The sequence below is a fragment of the Candoia aspera genome, chromosome 8, assembly GCF_035149785.1.
Source record: "Candoia aspera isolate rCanAsp1 chromosome 8, rCanAsp1.hap2, whole genome shotgun sequence".
Lineage (NCBI taxonomy): Eukaryota > Metazoa > Chordata > Lepidosauria > Squamata > Boidae > Candoia > Candoia aspera.
In genome coordinates this window covers 56,946,687-56,970,960 of record NC_086160.1, presented here as the reverse complement: position 1 = coordinate 56,970,960, position 24,274 = coordinate 56,946,687, and the positions used below count along the sequence as shown (strand labels likewise).

The following is a 24,274-nucleotide window of genomic DNA, read 5'->3' as shown; positions in this document are numbered from 1 at the left end:
AAGCTAACTTGAAGCTCTAATGTGATACAGTTAAATGAACGTGATTTTTTTTTCTTTTTAAATGCAATCCATACATTTGTATGCCCATGAAAGTAACAAATGGGAAGACCTGCTCCTTTCTGACCTTTTATTCCATCCCTCTTCCATCTTATTTAGTGAGCACATTCTGTACCTGCTGTGCAGCTGATGGGGCAGGAAATCATATGCAGAACAGGTTACAAAATGGTAACAATTACCGTGTCTCATGCTTAATTAATAGTCTTACTGTGGTGCAGTGAATTTCAGAGTTGGAACTTGACAGTTTTGTACTGGAGCCCTTATACTCAAAGGTTGGCTGTTCCACACTTAAGACTGCAAACAGTGGAGCTATGCTGTAAGCAACCTCAGGTTTTCAGAAGAATGATAGCAATTTATCTACCTAAATATTAAAATCATTTTCTGCTGCTAGAACACTTACGTTATACAGATCAGTAACATTCGTCAAATTGGGTAAGAGCCATTGTTTATTCTAATTCCAAAGAACAGGTCCACCACATATAACATTATTGATAAGGCATGGATTTAAAGCAAGTTATTTTCATTTAGCCTTTTGATACTGTCCATGGGGTTTTCTTGGCAAGGGTACTGCAGTGGGTTGCCATTTCCTTCTCCAGTGGAGAAATCAACCCTGACTGTTCATTGGAAGGACAGATACTGAAGCTGAAGCTCAAATACTTTGGCCACCTAATGCAAAGAGAGGACTCACTGGAAAAGACCCTGATGCTGGGAAAGACTGAAAGCAAAAGGAGAAGGGGATGGCAGAGGATGGGATGGTTAGATAGCATCACTGCCACAATGAACATGAATTTGAGTAAACTCCAGGAGACACTGGAAGACAGGAAGGCCTAGTGTGCTATGGTCCATGGAGTCACGAAGGGTCAGACACGACTTAACAACTGAACAACATATTTTCATTTAGCTAACATCAAAATCATGACTAATTTTTGCTGCTGATTTCAGTGGGATATAAATTGTTTTAATCCCACCTGTTTTATATAATTTACATGAATGTTCCAGCTTATCCTATGACACTAGGTCATAATGTTGATGTCAACAAGTCTCATCCCTTGTCTTTTCCAAAACACAACAACAGGTTGGACCAAAGAAGGCTGATAACAGGCAGATATACACACATGCAGTCAGTGCTCCATATCTGAAGCATGGTTGCCTTCCAGATGTTTGATCCTAAGGCAGAATAGCATTGTCTTATTTCTTAGCTATATGACTTTGTCTCACATCTATTATATACATGAAAGGCTTTAGGAATACTCGTCCACTGATGTATATGGAGAATTGATGTATCCTGACACTGCTGAACTAGCTTTGGAACTCCTACATGAAAACCCGTTTGCGTTGGCTTCTTGTGCTCCTTTTTTGCGACAAGGTTTGCTGCTTTCTCCATCACCGGGTTCAAATACTACTGACATGCTGGATTCCATTCTGGTAACTGTGTATAAGCTACTTTGCCTGGTAGGATGGAATCTAGTTGTCTTAAGCTCCAGTTCATCATAACTAGATACTTCAATGAAAGGACACCATTGAAAAGCTCTCTTGAAACCAGCTCGGAACCTGGAAAACACATGCACGTACCACAATGTATGTACCTGATATTTGACACGTCTCATAAGAAACATTTTTTACAGAACAGTTAATAAAATGTACATGTCTAGACATCTAGGTTCAGTTCTGGGCTTCACATTTTCAGAAGTGTGCATACAAACTGAAATATGTCCAGAGAAAAGAAACCAGTATAATAATCAAATCTAGTTCTATGAGGAATGTGAGAGACTTGGGGATACTAAGCCTAGAGGAAAGAAGATTGAACATGAGAGCAACCTTTCAACATCTGAAGGGTTGTCATACAGGAGATGGAAGCAACTTGCTCTTTGTTACTCCAGGGGGTAGAATTAGAGCTAATGGATAAAAATTGTAATGAACTTGGCTTAACAGTAGAAGAAACTTTCTAATTGCAATAGATGTGTAGAGACTTCTTAATAACAGGATTGGAACAAACAGCTGCAAGGACGGGATTCCCATCTGTTGAAAGCACTGGAAACCTAATAAAACAGAATGTAAATCCAGCTGCATCTCTATATCTGGTTTCAAAGAGAGTGTCATACTGTGCTGCCCTGGTATCAGGTATATGGAGCAATCACAGTTCTTTAATGCAAAATGTCATCAGAAAGGTGGTAATGATCTCCTGAAAAGTTATGGATTGGATGTTTTAAACCCGCCGCCCCCCATTTGCTAGTTAATTTAGAGCTGGTTTACATATATATCACAATATTGTTCTTAGATGATACTAATATTCTTTACAGGTGGTCCTCATTTAGCCATAACAATTGGGACTGGCAACTCGGTTGTTAAGCGAAGTGGTCACTAAATGAAACCATGACTGTGCTTATGATCTTACTTCAGCTTTCCTTTGCTTTATAGACCTGTGAAGGTCATAAATGTGAGGATTGGTCATAAAGTTACTTTTTCATCACCATAATTGCGAACAGTTGCTAAATGAGGCAGTCTCTAAACAAGGACTACCTGGTATTATTTTCTGTGGATTAAACTCCCTGCATGTAGAAAAAGAAGGGGTAAGGCTGCTTGGAATTGTTCAGACGTGTACTTTTTTATACCTTTGTTTGTATGTGTGCAGCATTCCAAAATGCGATTGCTCCATCCAATAAAATAATGCAGCTGAAGAAAATGCTTTGATAGCTCTGCATAATTGCCATCATTAGAAGATACATCACTTGTTTCAAAATACGATAAACCATCCCTGATGAACTGGGTCCCTCCTGCCCCTTCTGCTAGCAGGGCCCGTTTGTGCCCTAAATATCTGCCTTGACAATAACACTCAAGATGCTGGATAATTCTGACCACATTTAAAAAAAAAAATCATACTAACACAATTTGTAGTTCCCTGGCTAATATGTGGATGAGAAGGCAGTACAGACTGAGTGTTTTCTCAAATTTTGCAATGATAATTATAAAAGTGCATATCTTAAAGAGAAATATTTTTAAAAGGTGATGTTTTAGCAGTAATTGGGTAAAAGATCGTATTTTTAAAGGGAAGTGTTATGCAGATGGCAATATAGCAAGTTGAGTAAATAAAAATAAAACTTCATGTACATAGTTTGAAAGCAAACATTGAGTGGTTGAAGTTATTTTAGTGAAAATTATAAGAATGGTATGGAATGGACTTAGACCTGAGCATAACAAACACTGACTCATCCATTCCAATTACCACTACAGCTCAGTTGATTCAACTCATGCCTAATAACAGCTTGAATGTGCAGAGCAATATTACAGGTGACACTGCTGAACACAAAAACACAAGGAAATGAAGCTCTCTGTAGATAAATTACTTGCAATATAAATTCATCTTGAATTTTTCAGACATACAACTAATGTTTGAACCCATTTTCTGTTTTGATCGGAAGACAGGGAGAATAAGACAGCAGCATTTCTATGCCAGATGCAAACCCTGGTGGGATTATGTGGGTGTTAAATAAGATTGCAACAGGCAGGGGTTTGAACAAGATGCTGAAATGTTGTGCTTGTTAGGCTTCTGCTATCATCTAAAAATATTTGCATATATATGGTAGCAATTAATGCCCTCTTTGAAACTTCTCTCAAAATTGAATTAGATGCTGATTTTTGTGTGTGTGTTAATTTTTTTATATTGGACAGACATGTAGCCTGTTCCCACCTGTATTTTTGGTTTTTGCTGGCTTTTAGGTAGGGTGCCATGTAATACTAGACAGATTCTCTCCAACAGCATCTTCTAGTTAAAGATCTGAGAAAAGAACCACAAGAATGGTGTGATGTCTTTATCTCTTTAATATATATGAATTGTTTCCCACTTGTATTTTATTTATATCACATATAGACCAAATGCAACTCTGTATCTTTTTGTGTATGGGAGACCTTTCTTCTTTTTTGGTGATGCATACTTTATCTTGTTTAAAGTTAATGAGTAAGCAACTCTTAATGCCTTTTAGGATTCTCACCTCTGTATTTTTGTTTACTCACCTCCTTTAAATGGCCCCTCACTTCTTCAAATGAAATAAATTAAAGGGGATCATACAAATTGGAAGAAGGGTAATCCTATAAATGGTGAGAAAAGGCTATGAAGGGAAAATGAATAAAGATTGAGGAATGTCAACAGAAGTGTGTATTTCTAAAAATTCACCCTAAGCATTTGGATAACTAAACTTATCTATAATGCGGAAGGAAATCTATAGTACCCCTCTTTCTTCGCGCTTGATTTTCCTGCCCTTCATTTAACAATACAGATGAATGAAAAAGAAATGTCCAGGATTCCCAGCTCTAGATAAGAGTATTCTTAAATTACAACCTTACCTTTTATTGAGACAGCAGTAGATAATGGGATTGTACATAGTAGAACTCATGGCAAGCCAAAAGGTGGCTAGGTAGATTTGCTGAATGTATTTCCACCGATTCAAATTTTCATAGATTCCAGTAACAATGAAGTAAATGTGATATGGCAACCAGCAGATGGCAAACGTCAATACAACAACAATCATCATTTTTACAACCTGGAAACAAACAAACAAAAGAATTTTGCCATTTTTTACAACTATGTAGCCTATAAGTGCCTTTTAAAATATTTGCAACACTGGACACTAGACTGCTGCAGCTAGAATGCCAGAGAAATCTGTCAACGCTTTATATAAGCATATAATCATTTGGGAAAACAAAACAAAACAACATGATAAAAAAGGGATTGATGTTTTTGCCATTTTTCCTTTGCTTTGCTCAGATAACAGACAACATTTTGATATTGAACTAGGCCTTCTGCAATGTACTTTGCTTATGGCCTGAATGATTGAGTTTGACATGGGGGTAGATAGCTGTGTTTGCTTTACAGGATAGCTGAACCAAATAAGCATTGGTATAAAGTGAATGGATAAATGAAATAGCAGCTTAACATGTGCAGCCACAGATGGCATCCTTTGGGAATATTCAGATAGATTAGAAATTCCAATAGAAGAGAATATATGTTGCTCAGGGCTGCACTGTGGAGTGCTTGGGGCTCTCTGAGCTTGAAGACATGTTCACTTGTTTGCTTGTAAACATTTCATTACCCAACTAGGTAACATCATCTAATTTTCCAACTAATAGCAATATATATAATTTGCCAAATGCCAATGTTATGCAAGGGTGAGTCCTCTTTTTTGGTGACGTGGAAATATTCATCTTGGAACACGGACAAAAAAGAGTTGGGTCTAACTCTTTTTTGTTGGTGTTCCAACAAAACTTAAGCTTCACTTTAAGAACTTAACTTAAACTTCAGTTCATTCATCTTAAAACTTCATGCCATTCCAGGTCCACTTCTCAACAGCCCTTATAATACTGTTTTGTTATAAAATCTTTCATCTGTCTTAATTTTCAGAAATGTTTACTTTTCTGACTACACTGTAGCTTCTTTATCAGACTGACAGCAATACTGAATACTGCTGAAAGTGATTTTTTTTGTCATAAATCAGCATATTTTTCAAGGTAAATTACATTTCTGCACTCCATTACTCCTTATCCCAACAGGAAGGATCATTCCTTGCACGGAACTGGCAGAAATACAGCTTCATTCATCAAAATGATGAAGCCTTTGGTGATCAGTCAAACTGATTCAATGGCTCTCTAGAATGCTTCCCTATTTTTGTTTCTTAAGAAACAGGCAGTGGTTTTTAATTGAACACTGAGATATTTCAATTTAAAACACAAGCTGTGTAAATATGTTTCTCTATACGTTTGTTTTTCTGAGAAGATTGTTCAAATCACCATTCAGCCTTGAAGCTCACAGAACAACAGTTTGGGCTAATCAGTATGTCATTGCCTAATCTGTCTTGTGATGCTGTGGCTATGACAGTTACTGCAAGATTAAAGATGGAATCTTTAGGTGAGGAAAGAAAGGGAAGTAGGGATGAAAGCTGTTCAAAAGACATCATTTCTCCTATGATGGCATCCTGTGTACTGCATTAAAAATATGGTTTATTCTTTTGTCTAAAGAATAAGCAAAAAATGTTATTGGGCTCACTGAAGAGCTTGACTTCGTTTGATTTCCCGAGCATAAGGTTTATGAGGATGATTACCATTGAGAATAAAACTTGAGTGGAATTTGGATAATCTTCTTCATCCATTCCAAACACATGCAAAGGAATTATAAGACTTCACAGGCTGGATTGGGCCCAGCAGGGTCCGACTCAAAGTCAGCTATTGCTTTAGACAACTGTGAAAAGGAGGATGAAAAGCTTTTCCATGGAATCTCAGTTGGCTCAGGATCTCTGTTTATATTTAGGAGCTAATGCACATGTTTCATTATGCACATAATACTCCTTTTTCACTGCTGTCTGATGTATGGCCTGCAGCTCCCTCACATATGTCCTGACTTCCAGTCCACAGACACACAACTTTTATTGTGCCAAGGGCCACATGTTGGGAAAGGCCCATTGCAAAAGGAGTCATGAAAGCAAAAATATTTAAAACGAGGGTGGATGATAATAATTAAATGTAATTAAATAAATAACTATTTATTTATGAGGGTTATTTTTACTTTCCCCCACAACTTATAGTATTAAATAAAATAAAAGCGACAAAGTGGCAATACTTCTCCACTCTTATTGTGTCTGCAGGTCCGACAGCCCTGTTTAAGATTACTCTATCTCTTTTGGGGAAGGTGGGTCACTAGGCCCTATGGGGCCATGCAGAGGAGTTTGCTGAGCATCTGCAGGATGCGTTCTACATGGGGCTACACTTGAAGAGTATCCGAAAGCTACAGCTGGTCCAAAATGCAGCTGCGTGGGTTATTTTTGGCACCCCTAAAAGGGCGCACATAACACCTCTACTACGTGAGCTACACTGGATACCAGTTTGCTTCCGGGTCCAATTCAAGGTGTTGGTTATCACCTTTAAAGCCCTACATGACATGGGACCAGGTTACCTGAGGAACCGCCTCTTCCCTGTTACATCAACCTGTCCCACCCGATCAGGCAGAGGGCATGCTGCGGACCCGGTCTACAAGAGAATTCCGTTTGGCAGGGTCCAGGAGGCAGGCCTTCTCTACAGTAGCCCCTGCCCTGTGGAACACGCTGCCCCCGGAGGTGAGGTTGGCCCCATCGCTCCTGGCCTTCTGGAGGAACCTGAAGTCTTGGCTCTGCCATCTTGCTTGGGGCGGAGAAGGGACCCCGCTTCGGGATGCCTAGTACCCTAGAATGCTCCTATGTACACAGACTGTGTTAGATCTTGCCACTTGGACTTTATTTTTACTCCTATTTTTATGGTTCTTTATTAAGGGTACTAATATTTTAACATGTTGCATTTGTATTTTACACTTGTTTTAATCAATTATTTTTGCTGTAAACCGCCCAGAGTCCCTCTGATGGGAAGAGATGGGTGGTGACAAATTTGATAACTAAATAAATAAAAATAAAATTCATTCTTTCATACATGTATCCTCCCATTGATATGCAAGCATGCCTCATGTACAGAAGAGATAACAATGAAAACAAAGAGAAGCATCAACATGATGGGTTTGCTGCCAGTGGGCAAAAGAATCTGGGAGAAGGAAGGGAAGAATCTTATGCCTGGGCAGGCTGCAATCTGTGCACGTAAGTGCTACTCTGTAGAACTCTGTAGGACTTTTAATGATGTCTCTTTCTTAGAAGAGAGAAAAAAAGAATTCTCTCTCCTTTAGCCCAATCTCTGGCCAAAGAAACAAAACCAGCAAGCAAATAGTGAATGAGTGATCATGGTATTAAAGCACTTTTTATCCCAAGAATGTTGTCAAAATAGAGCAGTGGTTTCACTTTCCACCCCAGCCCCCCCAAGTCATTTCAGGAAGAAATTATTTCCTTGACCTTTGGACTAGACTCTGACTTTTTACTGCTTCAGTAAAATTAGTGCAGCGATCAGAACCGATGGGCTGAATAAACTACAAAAAGTTTGGGGAGGCTAAAAACTAATGCAATGAAACATGTATCTTCTGGACTGGAAATTTGGATGCAGGAATGCTAGTGAGCAGGCTTCCACTTCCACATATTTGTTATACCACCAATCCATTAGTGAAATTGAGCCTAAAAATAAGTTTTTTTTAAAAAAGCCTGCCATGGGAAAAGTACTAAGTTCTGATTATCCTGACAAGGAAAGAGGTTCACCTTTCTCATCCTTTGGCCATTATATGAACACTGAAATTTGATTTACAAATTCTAAATTGCATGTTCATTGAATAAGCACACTGACATCTAGGGAAGGATAAGACTAAGAGGTGAAAATAAAGCTTTTCCAGTGATTCATGGCCAAAGGAATTTGGCTCAGTCACAAATAATCTTGTGGTATTCACCTTTGCCACAAGCATATAATTCCTCAGATCAAAGACTTATTTTGTTTCTATACCACATCTATTAAAAGAAGCCTCAAAGCTGTTTAATTAATGGCAATTAATGAAAAAGAATGGGCTTATTTCTATCCTATGGATTCTAGGACAGCAAGTCAGCAGGAGCTGCACTGGTTACCAGTAGGTTTCTGAATGCAATTTAATGAGCCAGTTGCTACCTATAGAGGCCTAGACAGTGTGGGCCCAGCTATCTTAAACATGGCCTTTCTCTAGTAGTTTTTGCATACCCTCTGAATAACTAGGGAGCACTTCCTAAGGTCACTACCTACCTGCCAGAAAATACTATAGTGAATGTTCTCTGTAACACTCCTTTGGGATAGCTTGCTCTGTGAAGCAAAGATTACTCCTACTTTCATGGCTTTTGAGAAGCAAATGAAAACCTGGCTCTTCTGGAAGCCTTTGGGGAATAATTATAACCTACCAAACAATTTGGACACATTGTGCAAAGACTCTCTGGAGAAGTCTATAATGCTGGGAAAGGTAGAAGGAAAGAGAAGATGAGGAGCAGCAAGGTGGACTGACTCAATTTCAGTGGCAATAGGTGCAGTTTTGGAAGACTTGAAGGACCAGGTTCAGATCATCCTGGAGAAAATCTGTCTGTGAGGTTGACACCAACTTGCTGGCACATAATCAATACCAAACAAATTTTAGCTCATTAATTTCAACACCTAAATTGGGGGATTACATTTTTGGATTCTGCTCGCTTAATTAATTATAAAAATGATTTTGTACTGTGTTTTATTTATAAGTTCTATAAGCTGCCTAGAGTCTTAATTTTCTGGTAATGGGCAACTCTCATTAATGACAAAGCAACGGAGAAATCCAGAGGATTCAGCACTGGTAATATTTTCAACTCCAAAGTGAAGCAGAGGCTTCCATGTCTGGAGAGGGAAATCGGATGTTGGATTCCACCTCTCCCTACCAGGGCTGGAATCCCAGGCAGGCTGTTCCTGTTAGCTGAAATGCCATCACTGGATCAATACTAAACAGGGCACTGTAGAGTTGGTATAATGGACTACCTAAAAATATCTTTCATGCCACCACTCATTTTCTCAAGCCAAAGGGATAGTTAACAGGCCCATGTGAGGTGGGTAAGCTTTGCCTTGACAAAGACCTCTGTGTGTCATGGAGGCAACATGAATCTTCTTCTCCAGGGAAAAAGGCAAGTTGATTGACCTCAAACACTCAAATAAAGACCTCTGTATTACAGCATCCTCAATGTCATTTACTTCCTTGTTGGAACCTCCTGTGCAAAGACTGGAGAGCCTTCCAGAAGCCTCCTCTAAGTCTGGGACTGTTGGAGACAGCCATGGAGGAGCGAAATAGAGCAGAATGAAGCAAGCAGTATTTCATTTCACTCCAAAAAGCAAAGGGGGCACCGTATTTCAGGAAGCAGCTTCCAAGTCTGTTTTGACGAAACCTTTGTCAAAACATCTCCTTGAAGATTTATTCAGCCCTAATAATTAGAACAGTAGTAGAGCTAGTCCAACTTTATTTCCTCTAATTGATTGGACTAAAAAAGTGGTTATCCTTCCCACATTTCTAACCTGCCAATCTGCAGCCAATAGTGGGCATACTAGAGCATGCTGACCAAGTTTTTGGTGAAAGATATGAGAGTAGATTAGACATTTTTCAGTCATGGATTCTTGGAAGATAAGAGTTAGCCAGAAATTAAGGACAGAATTATGTATTATGTTGGGCACTGTAGATCAGCCTTTCTCAACCTTTTGACCCTGGAGGAACCCCTGAAATATTTTTCAGGCCTCAGGGAACCCCCGCACATTCAGGCTCAAATATAGGCCGGAAGTTACAAAATTATTACGTGTGTTTCATGTGTAGGCCTGTATATATGCATTGACAGTGTTCTTAAACTTAAAATAAAGCATGAAACTCACCTCTTTAATGTGAAGTTGCCTGAATTTGAAATAAATTTTTAAATAAATCGTGATCTCCCAGGGAACCCCTAGTGATCTCTTGCAGAACCCAAGGGTTCCATGGAACCCTGGTTGAGAAATTCTGCTCTAGATAAAGGAACATTACTAAGACATTATCAATGGCTCTCCTTCCTTGAACAAACTCACCTCCTTATCAACTCTTACTTGTTATTATTCCCTGTTTATGGGAATTATGGTATTGCCTGTGATCAACACCCAGGGACTCCAATACTGGCTTTTCATGGGGTTTCTTTATCCTGTAGCCTGTACTGTGGTTAGGAAGTCTTTGCAGTGTGAAACAATAGGTAGGAGAGGATAATCTACTTTTTACTCATCAGCAGTTATCTTTGTTAAATGACTCCCTCCCAGCTGTCTTAATTTTTCTTTCCTGTCTAGATGCAGGGAAAGAGCCAGTGAGAGTATCTGGAAAGCAGAAGTGATGATCACGATATTTGGTCTTATTCTTCTGCACCATGATAATGTACATCTGTACCATCTTCTGTCTTATTTTATGGTGACATTTACTTGGCAGTGTGGAAGTGCCCACCATGAGACATTTTATCAGTTGCCAAAAATTATTGCAGAATGCTGCTGCCTATTTGAAACATTGCCAGCATGGATCTTTTTTCCTGCAGATGTGATTCATCACTAAAAATTGTGCTGATCTGACATAAGTCCCTCATCTATTTGGAATATTAGTAGGAAGGTAAGACTGATTGTTTGGATAAAGCATTAGGAAATGTCAATGTATGGGAACGTATCTCATTTCCATGCTTGAAATCCATTCATTACTAAGTTACACACCAATTACTTCATTAAGCTTATAAATCATAAATTAAATGCTGGAAATTTAATACATTATTTTGTTTGCAGTTACAGATAACACTATAGTACAAGTGGTGTGCAAATGCAGAGATAAAGGAAGTTTGTTAACTTAATTTGAATTGGAGATGAGAATGCAGATGAGATTTCTGGAAGACACTCTTGCCTTTTGATACCTGGAATATGAAATATAGAGAGTGATTAATAAATATAGACAGCTGAGTCCTGATCCAGAGGGAAAGATATGAGGAAAATCAAGTTCTTCCAGGAATCTCCTCCACTGCCAGCACAAAAGGCTGTTGGGAATAAAAATGGCACAAATAACCAACCACATTACATCTGGAAGGTTGAGCTTGCAGCCTTGGATGCAAAAAAACCACTTCTGACTATAGCATAAATACAGCCAGTGTATTTATTTATTATCACACTGATGCAGAGTGAATGTGCTTATAGATAGAAGCTGAAGTTTCCCTTACTATTCCAAAGTCAATGAGCATTATTAGAAGACATTTCCCTGCTCCATTTTCCCCCTTGATTTAATATTTTGCCTCCCACTGAAACAACTGAAAATTCAATTCACCTCTGGGAATGCTATTCTTTGCCAGGAATACTAACTCTTCCCTCATGGGTATCTCTAGGGAAAAGGAGGCCTTGGATTCTATAAATCCAAAGCTTTCTCTTATGCATCCATAGGCTATCTGCTGCCTAACACTAGAGGTTCCATGTTGTTCTCCTAGCTAATTGCAATTGATAGACCTATCCTCCTTCAATCTATCTAAGCTCCATTTATAACCATCTAGGTTCATAGTTCTATTATCCATGAAATATCTGCTAGTCAGAATCCCAGCTTGAGGGATTCATTCATAATTTTGTTAATATATTGTATATTATATGGCAGATCGTCTTATGCAACCATTTACTCAGATACTTAAGAAGATGATACGAGGCTTTTTTTTTTGTTGGTCTCACACACATCGATTGACTTGCTAAGATTCAGCTATCTTATAGTGTAATTGTTCCTAGGCTACTCACAGAGCTATACAGTTACTATTATCAGTAGCAGTAGTCAATAACAGAGGAAGGGTTCCAGTAAGAAAACTTGCCCTAAATCTCAAATATATGATGCCTAAGTTAAATTAAATTATAATTCTGTATTAGCTCCATGATCTTTTTTTGTGAACTCTACTAGAATTAAGAACTGAAGACGGCCTCACAACAACATGCCTTCACAACAATTGTGGCTGCTGTTTCCTTGGTCAAATTGGTCACCCACTGGGGGGTGGGTGGGTGTGGAGATCTCACATGAATTGTTCACAGGCTTCTAGTGATATGAACACAGTTCCAGCACCTTAGTTATAGCCACTGCTTAAATTGCCTTCATAATCAAATGCACAATCTCATCATCTCTCTTCTAGGCTTGGCTAACTTTAAGCAAAAACGATTCAGATAAAGGATTTTAACCAGAAAAACAAGTCACAAAAATACCAAGAGAATCTCCCCTTTGCAGAATGTCCCTGCAAAAAAGGCCAGCTATAATTAATTAGAACAGGAAATAGGGGAGCCAACCCTAATCTGGTGGTCTCCAGATGTCTTGGACTTTAATTCCCTTAACTTCCAGCCAGAACGGTCATTAAGAATGCCCACTGTGGGATTATGCCAATTGAAATCTAACAGATTTAGTGAATACCAGGTTTGGAAGCTGAAATACATGAGAAGTGCAGATGGAACTCATAAATAATGTGGCAAAGAAACTTCCTGTGGAAATGTATATACTGGTTTTCCTAATATAATTTAGTAACAGACATATCTATTTTAATTATGGGCATTTCTAGTATACAGTTTAAATTCTTTGACAATCATCACTGTAGCGATCATACAAGTGTTAACTTCTGCTAAACAATTAAAACTGTGCATGGGAGAATAAAGAATAGTGCATTAACTCTGCTTTCTCCAATGTCTTTCTCATTATCTCCTGAAATTAGACAGTAACTAATTAGAGAGAGAGAAGACTGCTACACTCATATAGCCTTCTGGAAAAATCTGTGTCCTAAATTATGCATGAGATCTTATAACTAGAGTAAGGTTGTTGTTGTATGGTCATCTTTCAAATTATTTTGATATTCAAGCAAGAGTGAGTCAGCAAACTGCAGTGTAAACATGATCCATTTTTGCTAACATATTTTAAGAGTCGGGGAGACTTAATTAATTCCTTCTCTGGTAGGACTACCATGCCTAGACTGCAAAAGTCTAGAAGACTATCAGGTGGCCCCACAGAATTAGTGTGACGATCGTGATCCCTTAGCTATTAAACCAGTAACTCCCAGCAGAAGCCATTAAGGATATGAAGAGTTCTTTATTAATACTAGCAATCCATTACACTTCAAAGATTCAAGTGAAGCAAGCCTGTGCAGCCAATCATTCAAATCACCAAGATCCCCCCCCCGTCTCACAGTTTTCAGGTCTTTTCCCAGCCTGCGTCAATCAACTCATCAATTTCACCCTTTGATTTCTCCTTGGTGCTGAATTTCTCACCTTGGTATTTGATCATTGCAGTCTTGTGGATCTGCAACTAAACTACAACACCCCGCACCCCCATTGGTGTTCTCACCTACTCTGCAAGTCTGGCAGTTTCCCACCAATTCTCCCAATGCCGTGCTTTGATAGATTGGCAAGATGTTCCTTGGTGCCATGGCAGGATATAAAATCCTTTTTTGCATCTCTTTACTGCCATCTAGGTGTCATCCAAATTTTGCAGTCCAGAGATAGCCCAAGAGCCCAATTCTCTTGAGGAGATATGGTTGAAACCTTGATCCACACTACCTTTCCTTTTATTCTTTGACTACTAATGTCAGAGGCAAGGCAAAGACTTAATAGTAGAGTCAGTGAGATCCATTTTTCCCTTTGAAGAAATTCAAAGCTGTTTCTTCATCTGAACAATACAAGGTAGATTTTACAAAGGATAAGTGACTTGGCTTCATGTACTGTGCTAAATTATATTGTCAGTGGTCTGGTTTTGGCTTAGATATTATGTGAAACCAGGTATGATAGTCTGTAAACCATGATTTATGGTTTAATGTTTTGTGTAAAGCCAATAAACCCTAATTAAACAAACCATAGCTTATAATCCCATGTGAACTATGTTCAAAGTAAGTAACTGAACTTCACACACAAAGAGAATTGAAATTTATCCTGGTGTCCATAAATCTAGACTCAATATTATCTTGCCAATGAAATAAAATATTTGTTCACATAGCTATAGTACAGCTTTTCATAGAATTGGAGAAGCAGAAAGATAAGAAAAATTGTCCTCCCTGCAGGGCAAGTTGATTGAAATGAGGGTTTATAAGTGACTAAATGCATGAGTTATTAGTAACTTGTATTAACCCTTAGTTTCATAGAATTTAGTTTTGGAAAGATGACTCCCTGGCAAAGTTGAAAAACAACTGTAAGCTCATTAGGGTGGAAGAGGGACTGAAGCTACATTTCTGGTCTAGGAAATCTCGTGTTTTCAGGGCAGGATATCTCATTTTAAAGTTTTTTTTTTAATCTGTTCAATCATGCCTGATTCTCAGAGACTGCCTGGACCAGTCCCTGCAGTTTTCTTGGCAGGTTTTTTAAAGAACTTTGCCATTGTCTCCTTCCTATAGCTGAGAGAAAGTGACTGGCCCAGGGTCACCCAGCTGGCTTTGTGCCTAAGGCAGGACTGGAACTCACAGTCTCCTGGTTTATAGCCTGATGCCTTAACCACTACACTAAACTGGCACTCTATTTTAAAGTAAATCAATAAAAATAAAGTAAATTGAGGCATTTCACAAAGGATGCATTTGAAATGGTATGTCAGTGGACTTCTGGGGAAGAAATGGTGACCTGAAGATGACTGCGGCAGAATGAAGAGTGGGCAAATAGACCAGCTCTTCCTAATTCCTCTCCAGACCAGGAGGGGATTTGATACAGCCCACAAGTGCTCCAGACAAGTGCTCCTCATGAGGAGACCACAAGATAGTGGTCTCTGGTGGGTTTAGAGCTCTGAGAGACAAGGGAATAGCCAACTTGCTCAAACCATGGTTGGCACCTTTGAAAGGACACTAAGTTTGCATACTTCTTTTTCTAATCACTTTTGGAAATGGCTTGTCAACTGCTTTTCAGCTATTAGAAACCTTTGGATCGGCAAGTCTGAAAACACCAGGTGAGTTTCCTTCAATCCTTAGTGAAAGGAATTTTAATGTTAAGTTTAAGGACTTAAATACAATTTCTTTTTGAAGAAACAGCAAAAGTGTAATTAGAACTTTGATTTTGGAAAGTTACAAATGGACTAAGGGTCCAGATAAGTTTGAAATAAGATTTTGGAATTAATTATAAGAACCCTTCCCATGGGAAAATACTTTTGTTTTGAATTCTTTTAAAAAAACACATGATAAGGTAGGGCTTTGAAGGTTGAACACTAGAGGGAAAGAACTAAAGATTACGATTAAAGGGGAAGAACACTTAAATTTGACTTGCTAATACAGAATGGAGCAAAATATTTTAACATTGGACATACTGGAGGATATTTTTGAACAATGGACCCAGAAGTTAATTTTAAGAGTCTCTGCCTCTATAGTTAAAAGGTGTTTAAAAGATGTTATGGAAGAGGAACAAGCTTCACCAGACAAGACTGAGACTGATCTGGAAGTGGATTTAAAAATGACAGGCTACAAGAATGATATGGAAAAAGATGCTACACTGGACATATAAAAGAAACTAGCTGATGTTTTAATAATTAAAAGGGATATACAAACAACAAACCAAGGGGGTGACCTGGATAATTTTCCTATATTGGATTTACAAAAGAGGCTTGTGAAAGCTTTGAAGAATTTTGTGAGAAGAGACAAAGAAAAAATGAAAAGAAATCAAGTTTTAGGACATTATTTGAAGGGACTAAAAATCAAAATTGTTAAAAGTAAAAAGAAGGAATACAAATTTGGTTAATTTGATCAAGGTTAAAATAGATATGTTATCTCTGGTAATCCTTAATGGACTTTTGCTGACATCAGTACTGAACTGATGAGGTTTTAAGGATTTGTTTATAGATAAGAGATGGGATATGGGAAAAAGAGATCATTTGTTATATTTTAAGAGAAGATAAGTTACTAAAATTGTTTATATTTGTGATGAAGGGGGAAGTCAAATATTCTTATTTTTTCTTTCATTTCTATTTCTTTTCTACTTTTTCTTTCTTGCACCTTCTATTTTTTCTTTTCTTTTTTTAGTTTTTTATTATTGTGTTTATAATTCTTAATAAAATTACTATTCAAAAACTGAAATGGTATGTCAGTGCTCTTGGGATTGAAGATCTGCTTCCAATCCTAATGCAAGAACCAACAGTCTCCTCAGCCTGAGGTTCATGCTGACCATCCAAGCTGTGTGCTAGTAGTCACTCTTCAAAAAGTAGGTGAGAAAATGTCAGAAACTCTATTTAACTCCATAACTGGGCATCTACAGGGGAGCAGGGGGTGGAGTCAATGACAACATGTGCATCATGACATCATTGTGCAAACAGCTTGATTTACATACTTGCATCAAACATCATGATGCAAATACTTAATAAGTATGTCACTTGTCTGATGTCATAATGCTTACATTGCCATTTTGATGTGGCTTGTAATGAATGCCTCTGTATGATAACTATACTGTGTTAATGATGTATAGTTAACTTTATTATTCCCCATATATTTACTTAGTAAGTTATCACTTCCTTCATAGTAAAAATTACACTTTGCTAGCAAGGTTTTGGAAGGGCTTTGGGGACCACATCCAAGCTCTGAAGCCATGTGTAGCCCTAAGGACATAGCTGCATAATTTCTAGCAGTGGGAAGGCCTTTGGTATAAGAAAATAAGCAGATGGCAATAATCCAGAAAACTGTCTTAAAAAGAATTGGTTGTGAATTTTGTTACATTGTAGGTCATTTTATAATCTGAAAATAGTGTTTGTAATGTTTCCATTCCCATTTATAGGCCATGCTAATAACTTCAATATAGCATTCTAGAATGGCAGATTCAGCATATACTGTATATAAGTTAACTTGGATGATCAAGTGTTAAGCAAAATGGTCAGATTTTCAGAAATCATTTTCTCATCAGTAACATACATATATATAAATTTCATTTGAACATGAACAACAGAAACTGGATTTTCATTCAAAAATGCATTTCAAATGTTTATAATTGAATTTTAATCATGAGGAAGGTTTCAGAGACAGCTTTCACCTTTTTTTCCCATCAGTACAGCATTGCTATCTGTCAGTTAATCAGCAGAAAGCTAAGATCTTGCCTTAAGGTAGTTAAATGTTATTGAAGTCATTTTTTAGTAGCATATCCATGAAAATTTCAGCAACAGCAGGAAAAAGAGAGAGAGAGAGACTTTGCATGAAGCGCCCCATATTTCAATAATCCCCTAACATTTATTTTGCAGGAAAAAAAGTAGTCCCCTTGTGCCTGCTGTCTCCCAAGCTATGCTACAAGATAAAGAATCCACCCAAGAACACCAAACCATCTTCTACTAACCTGGTCTCTTCCAGATCTGCTGATTTTGGCTAAGAATACTGTATGAGACCAGAGAGATATTTGGAAAGAGAAAAACATTCTGCTTCCACCAATTCTAGCTAGTTGTGTGTCACTCACCTGTTTGATATTTTAAATATAATTTTTTTGTTTGTTTTCAGGGGGGGGGGGTGCCTTCATTAATTTTGTTAGTTATTTTGAGTGCTTTCCAAGTATTGAGTACTGAGAATATTTTAATATGTAAATAATAAACTAGCGGCCAAGCCAAAGTTACACAAAAAACATTAACGAAAATGAGACATGCCTCCTTAATTTCCTTCAGCTGGAGCTTCTATTATGCACACTCTCCCTGCTGCTTTCCTGGTTCCACATTAACCAGGGTTTTTCCTGGGTCCACTGTCTTTTCAGCCCATCTGCATTCCCAATTCTCTTACACTGTTTTGCCCACATGGACAAAACAATCGAAGGAGAATAGGATGGCCTTTTCCCGCCACAGTCCTTCCCGTCATTCAGTGGGCTTCAAGAACCTCATTGGACCACCGTTCCTTTCCAAGTACTTAGCGAAGTAACCAAGGAATCGGAAGTTTTCAATTTCAGTCTCTGCCTCTTTAATATATTCATTTAAGGTGATATTTTGCATTTTTTCAAAGGCTCATATCTTGTCAGAGTTTAAATGAGCCAGAGAAAAAGTAGGCACTACACATTTATTGCTTCTCTCCAAAACTGCTGTCCTCCAACCAGCCATCAAATGCATGTTGAGACAGAAAACTGCCAGCAGTGCTTCTGAAATTGACAATGCTTCACTAATGAAAATAGGAGGAGGGAGAGACTTATCACCCAAGTGCTTCATCCCATGCATTATGCAAAAGGCCATATATATTCAGTCAAGAAGAAACAGGACTCCATTAAAGCCATGGACAAAAGTCAGATAAATAAATGGGGCCTTGGGCAATTGGTTCATCTTTGTTCAGAGCAGTTAAAAATCTATAGCAAAGCCAGAGTCAGAACAGTGGAGAAGGCTATGGACCAAGATCCTGCATCATCAAAGTGGATTTATTAGAACTGGACATGAGCTCAGTATCCCTTTATCATGGAGACAAAAAGAAAAAAAAAGAAAAAGAAAATTAATAAACAAAAGGAAACAAGGCAAAGTAGTAATATTTATTGATCCTTTGATCCCTATTCACATGATTATTTGGAACAATTCTGATAATTACAGCTTTTTAAAAATATCATGCATATTTTTAGGAATTCATACTTTAGAGCTATTCATTACTGATCAAACGTCTAGCCCATTTAAATAATTGCAGTAGAAATTTGGACTGCTTACAACTGTGTAACGGCAGTATATTCAATTAAGATTAGAGCATCTAAACCTCTTGAATTGTTATCAGTATTGAAATGCATTTTTTAACAGATTATTTAAGACCTTTTTTCAAAAGGTTGTTATCAGTTACTTGCAAGGTTTGGAATAAAGATTATTCTTTTAGAATGGAAAGACAGTGCCATCCTGGATTTACAATTATAGATTGATTAAATGTGTTAGCTCTCTCTGTATGGACTTGCTCTTTATTGACAAAATGGAAAGACTGATCGATATTACTCTGCACGATCAAGGTTTAATGCTGTCTGTGCTTGGAAAATAGTGACTTGGAGTGGAACTAGATATTTTAGGGGATGATTGAATGTCAGTGTGGTCATGCATCTTCCTTTATAAAGGACAGTCTCAATAGGGAGGGTCACTGGAGAATAGTCTTCCATTTGCAGCACCTTATTTTGAAGGGTAGGGAATCTGGCCCCCTCCAGATATTGAACTATGACTCCCATTAACTCCAGCTAGCACAGTCAATAGTGAGACTCTGATAGCTGCAATTCAGCAACACCAGAAAGGTCATAGGCTTCCCCATCCTCCTTCTTTCTGAAGGACTATCTATTACAAATCAGATTTAATGATAAAGAGATCCTGAAGTTGTCTACTAATAGGTAGTATTTATGCTTTTGAACTTTGGTGTTGGAGAAGACCCCTGAGAATACCATGGACAGCCAAGAAAACAAACCAATGGTTCATAGAACAAATCAACCCAGAGTTCTCATTCATGGCACAAGTGACCAGGCTCAATTATCATATGTCAGACACATTATGCAAAGACCTAGCTGTCATGCTCCCCAATCAAATGTTCCCAGAACATCTTATCGGACTCGCATCCATCTTGCAGCAACCCGTGTCAACCTGCGAGTTGACCAGCAGGGAGAGAGAGCATGGTTGGAGCATGAATCATCTTGTTTGGGCTAGCTGCTCTTTGCACCAAGGTCAACTGCAAAGAACCGTTACAGCCATCTGCTGGCATGAGAAGGAGGGGGCACATACCTAAGGGGGCAGTGGAGGGGGAATTGAAGTTACTGTGATTTTAAAATGTAGAAATGCACAGGAAATTCCATTCGCAACTTTTTCTCTGTACTGAACGCTACGCTTTATTAAAATAGATTTATAAGCAGAAGCTTATGAGTCGTAATTGAATGAATGCATGAGTGTTCCAGTCATCACCCTAGCTCTCTGGAAAAGGCTCTAAAGCTAGGAAAGGTAGAAGGAAAGAGGACAACCAGCAGCAAGTTGGATGGACTCAGTTATAGTGGTGATGAGTGAACTGTTGGAAGAATGAAAGACCAGGTTAGAGTCAGATTGTCATGGAGAAAATCTAGCTTATGTGGACACTAGGAGTAGAAAATGACTTGATGGCACATAATCAATCAATCAATCAATCAGCAGATAGGCAATTCAACTAGCTATAGTGTTCTCCTCTGTAGCAAGATGGATGGATGGATGGATGGATGGATGGATAGATAGATCTGTTTAATTGTGCCAAATTCTCAGAGACTGCCTGTAGAAGTCCTTGCAGTTTTCTTGGCAAGGTTTTTCAGAAGTGGTTTGCCATTGCCTCCTCCCTAGGGCTGAGAGAGAATGACTGGCCCAAAATCACCCAGCTAGCTTTGTGTGTAAGGTGGGACTAGAACACAGGGTCTTCTGGTTTCTAGCCTGATGCCTTTAACCACTACATCAAACTGGCTCTCAGCAAGATATAATGTGTTTTGAATTAATAGTAATTTTTAAAATTTTACATGTATCAATGGATACAACCCACATATGCACGTTTTAGAGATGCCTACATGGCTACCCCCTCTGAAAACACAAGGTGTCCTGCTAAATATTTAAGAACCAGCTCTGCCAGCTCCATTTCCACCACTGATTGGTATGCTAATTATCAAGGATCATCTCTGCTTTCAACTGGGTCACAAAATTCCAGAATATTTAACAATCAGGTCTCACGAGCTGGTGTGAGCCAGCTCTAGCACACTACTGCATAAGACTCTATGTCTTTCTTTCTGGGAAAATAAGTAGTAATACACAATGGAAGATATGACAATATCATACTGCATTACCTGTCTCTCCTAGCAGCAACCCCTAAAGGTACCAAGAACACATTTTATATTACTACACATTACAGCAGAGAGGAGGTAGGACAAGCCTATGGCATTCTCAGAACATCAAGCTCTGGACTCAAGCTTATCACCACCAAAGTGGAAAGGTGTATTTAATGATACGAAACTCAGCAATTTAGGACTTTAATCAGGAAGTCATCACAAGCAGTTGCACTGGAATGCACCCTGAAGTTAGTCAGTTAAACTTTATAAAATTTGTATCACCTGGTATTCCCAATTGCAAATGCTTCAGAGAACTTTTAACTTCTATACATAAGTGCCTACAAATATAACTAAATCCTGAAAACTTCATTAAAGTTTTGCAAAGTGAAGATGCTACATGATAGCCAGAAAATATATGAGACAATAAATAAATGAAACATAGGCAGTGTCAATACTCTATCCTTAAATCAAGTTTTATTATCTTATTTGCATGAAAAATGGTGTGGTGAGATGGAGATGGAAACAGTGGTTTTGAGATGAAAGATGCTATGAAGATGCAGAAATTATTGTTGCTAATAGTCAAAGACTTCCTGAAATGGTATGTGGGAAAGACCTTGGGAGACTGGGCAAAGAGACACTGCCAAGGGAATAGTCAGATAAGAGACAGCATAGCCTGCAGCTGGATAGTGGGCAAGGCAAGAAGCTCAGAAGGGACCCTCCCTAATTTCTTGGGCTGTAAAGGAGATGGGTGGTGGGGGAGGATTGTACTTTCAGACTTGCAAGAATCTGTTAATGTAGCTTTACAATGAAGTAGAATTAGCTCATCTAGTCGTGGTTCCTGTCTGGTCTACCTCACAAGGCTGACGCTGCCTTACTACATATGATTCTTCCTGTCCATTCTGATCATTGAGAGAGGGCTTGCTGGACATCCTACCCTTAAGTGAAGTAAGAGGTGCGTGGACCAGAAGGTATGCCTTTTACGTACAGTAGCTGCCTCTATGCTGTGGAACATGATCCCCATTGGAAGGCTACATGCCACCCATCCTTCTGACATTACAGAAGATGCTTTAAGACCATTATTTTTTCAGTCAGGTTTTGGCCTGGAATGAAAATTTGAGCAGCCATCTGGTTCTCCCTTACCTTATGCCCTTGTTTTTAATGATTTCTTATTGTTTGTATACCACCTACAGCCTGAAGATTGAGGCAGCTTATAAATATTATAAAATACATTAATAATAATTAAGCAAGAAAGCTGGAGTTTTACAGTACCTTCCTCTTAGCTTTCAGCTGCTCATGATATTTGTCAGATGTATCACCTGGGATCTCTCCACCCCAAAGGGTAATTCCAACAATTGTATAAGTGATACCCATGACAAGCAGGGGGAAACAGTAGACTAATGTGATCACAATGATGTGGTACCTAGAAGAGAAGAACATACTGTAAGACTGACACTGAAAACATTTCTTTTTTTTTTTTGAAAAAAATGCTGTTGTTTATACTCTTAAAAGCAACCAGCGTTCCTCATGAACGTAATATCAGAACTTGCAATAGTTAAAAATTAGTGGGGGAACATTTCAACTAATACTGATTTCAACACAGCTGTCCTTGAATAAAAGAATTACAGTGATTGATTTTATCACAAAAGAGTGAAATTAAGAGTTTAAAAGACTTAATGTCATATCTCATGGACTAAACAGAGACCATGATTTGTTATCATATGTAAACCAGCTCATCAATGCAAACATGTCTGTGTTGCATCTACTGCTTTGTTAATATCTACCATCTATTCTGTCTGTCACTGTCCTAACACCATACCCCCTTCCCCTCACATAACCCCATATACGCACACAAATGCAGTCTCCTCTGCAGCACAATAGTCCATGCATCTGATGAATGGGAATGTACTCCATTAACAGTTATATAATAATAAATTGGCTCATATTTAAAGTGCCACAGGACTCTATGAGTCTTCAAAGATGGAGAAGTAAAGCCATCTACCACCACCCCAAATCTCCATGGCTCCAGGTTGGGAAAGGCTAATTTAAGAAACTGCCTTATTCTGGAAGATCCTGTTCCACAATATCTGAGATCTTCTGATGAGGATCTGTTACTACCTAGCTCTACTACCATCACAATGAAGCAGCAGGTATGGAAATGGAGGATTTGAAGGAAACTTTCAATTCTCTCCAAGCTGTCACCATTATAGCAGATATCACATTTCTATGCTTTTGTGGGACAAAAGAAGTATGCAAAAATGCACTACTATTTAAAGTGTTGACTTACGTAAAACGTTGTTCCATACCACCTGGCCAGGAAACATAGCACAGAGTTCGTCCTGGCATCACTTTAGTCTTAGAAAAGAGACACTGAGGAAATGCAAGGAGGAATGCTAGAATCCATATACTTGCAATCACTACTTTTGTAGCGGTGGCAGACAGACGGGGCTTCAGAGGATCAATAATGGCCATGTATCTGTTAAAACAAACAAACAAACAAACAAGCAAACAAAAACAATTGAACAGCATAGAAAATATTACAGAAGGAAAAATGGTAGCAAAATTGTAACTTGAGGGCAACTGTTTTCTGTTGTAATATAATAGCCTTCTTCAACCTGGCCCCTTGCAAAGTGCCACACTGCAGTCCTCCACAAAGCTGGTTCCTCAAGTTCAGTCCCAACACACAGATGACTCTCTGAGGATGTCTCTGCCATGGCTTGGTTGAGGACTGCCATTCACAAGGCAATGGCTATTTTTCTGTATTAAGTAGTCTTTTGAGCTTCTATATTTTTGTTGGTTTTCTTTTTATACTGCTTTTTCAAAATTTTATTTACTTATAAAAGATTTATATGGTTGCCCATCTTATAAAACAGAGCTCTGGGTGACTAAATAATAAAACCAAAACCAAGAAAACCTGGCATCTGACCCACCATCTCCAATCTATCAAGCCATACAATCCTTACCCTATCCCCAGGCATGGGGGGAAAAGTCAGATCTTTACAGCTTTCTGGAAGGCTAAAAAGGTGGGGGGCCTGTCAGATCCCTGGAGGAAGGGGGTTCCACAGGACAGAGGCTGCTACAGAAAAGTCATGCTTCCTAGGTCCCACTTAAG

General features: G+C 38.4%; 1 protein-coding gene across 1 annotated transcript in view; it reads right to left on the bottom strand.

Moving 5' to 3' along the window:
* Window positions 1-1,298: 1,298 nt before the first annotated feature.
* TACR3 (tachykinin receptor 3) overlaps window positions 1,299-24,274 on the bottom strand; it is a 47,514-nt gene continuing 24,538 nt past the window's right edge. Inside the window, exons 2-5 of the mRNA XM_063310730.1 lie at window positions 23,450-23,638; window positions 22,435-22,585; window positions 4,399-4,595; window positions 1,299-1,608 (exon numbers count right to left, since the gene is read on the bottom strand). Of these exons, the coding sequence (XP_063166800.1) occupies window positions 1,299-1,608; window positions 4,399-4,595; window positions 22,435-22,585; window positions 23,450-23,638 (847 nt within the window). The remainder of the gene's footprint in view (window positions 1,609-4,398; window positions 4,596-22,434; window positions 22,586-23,449; window positions 23,639-24,274) is intronic.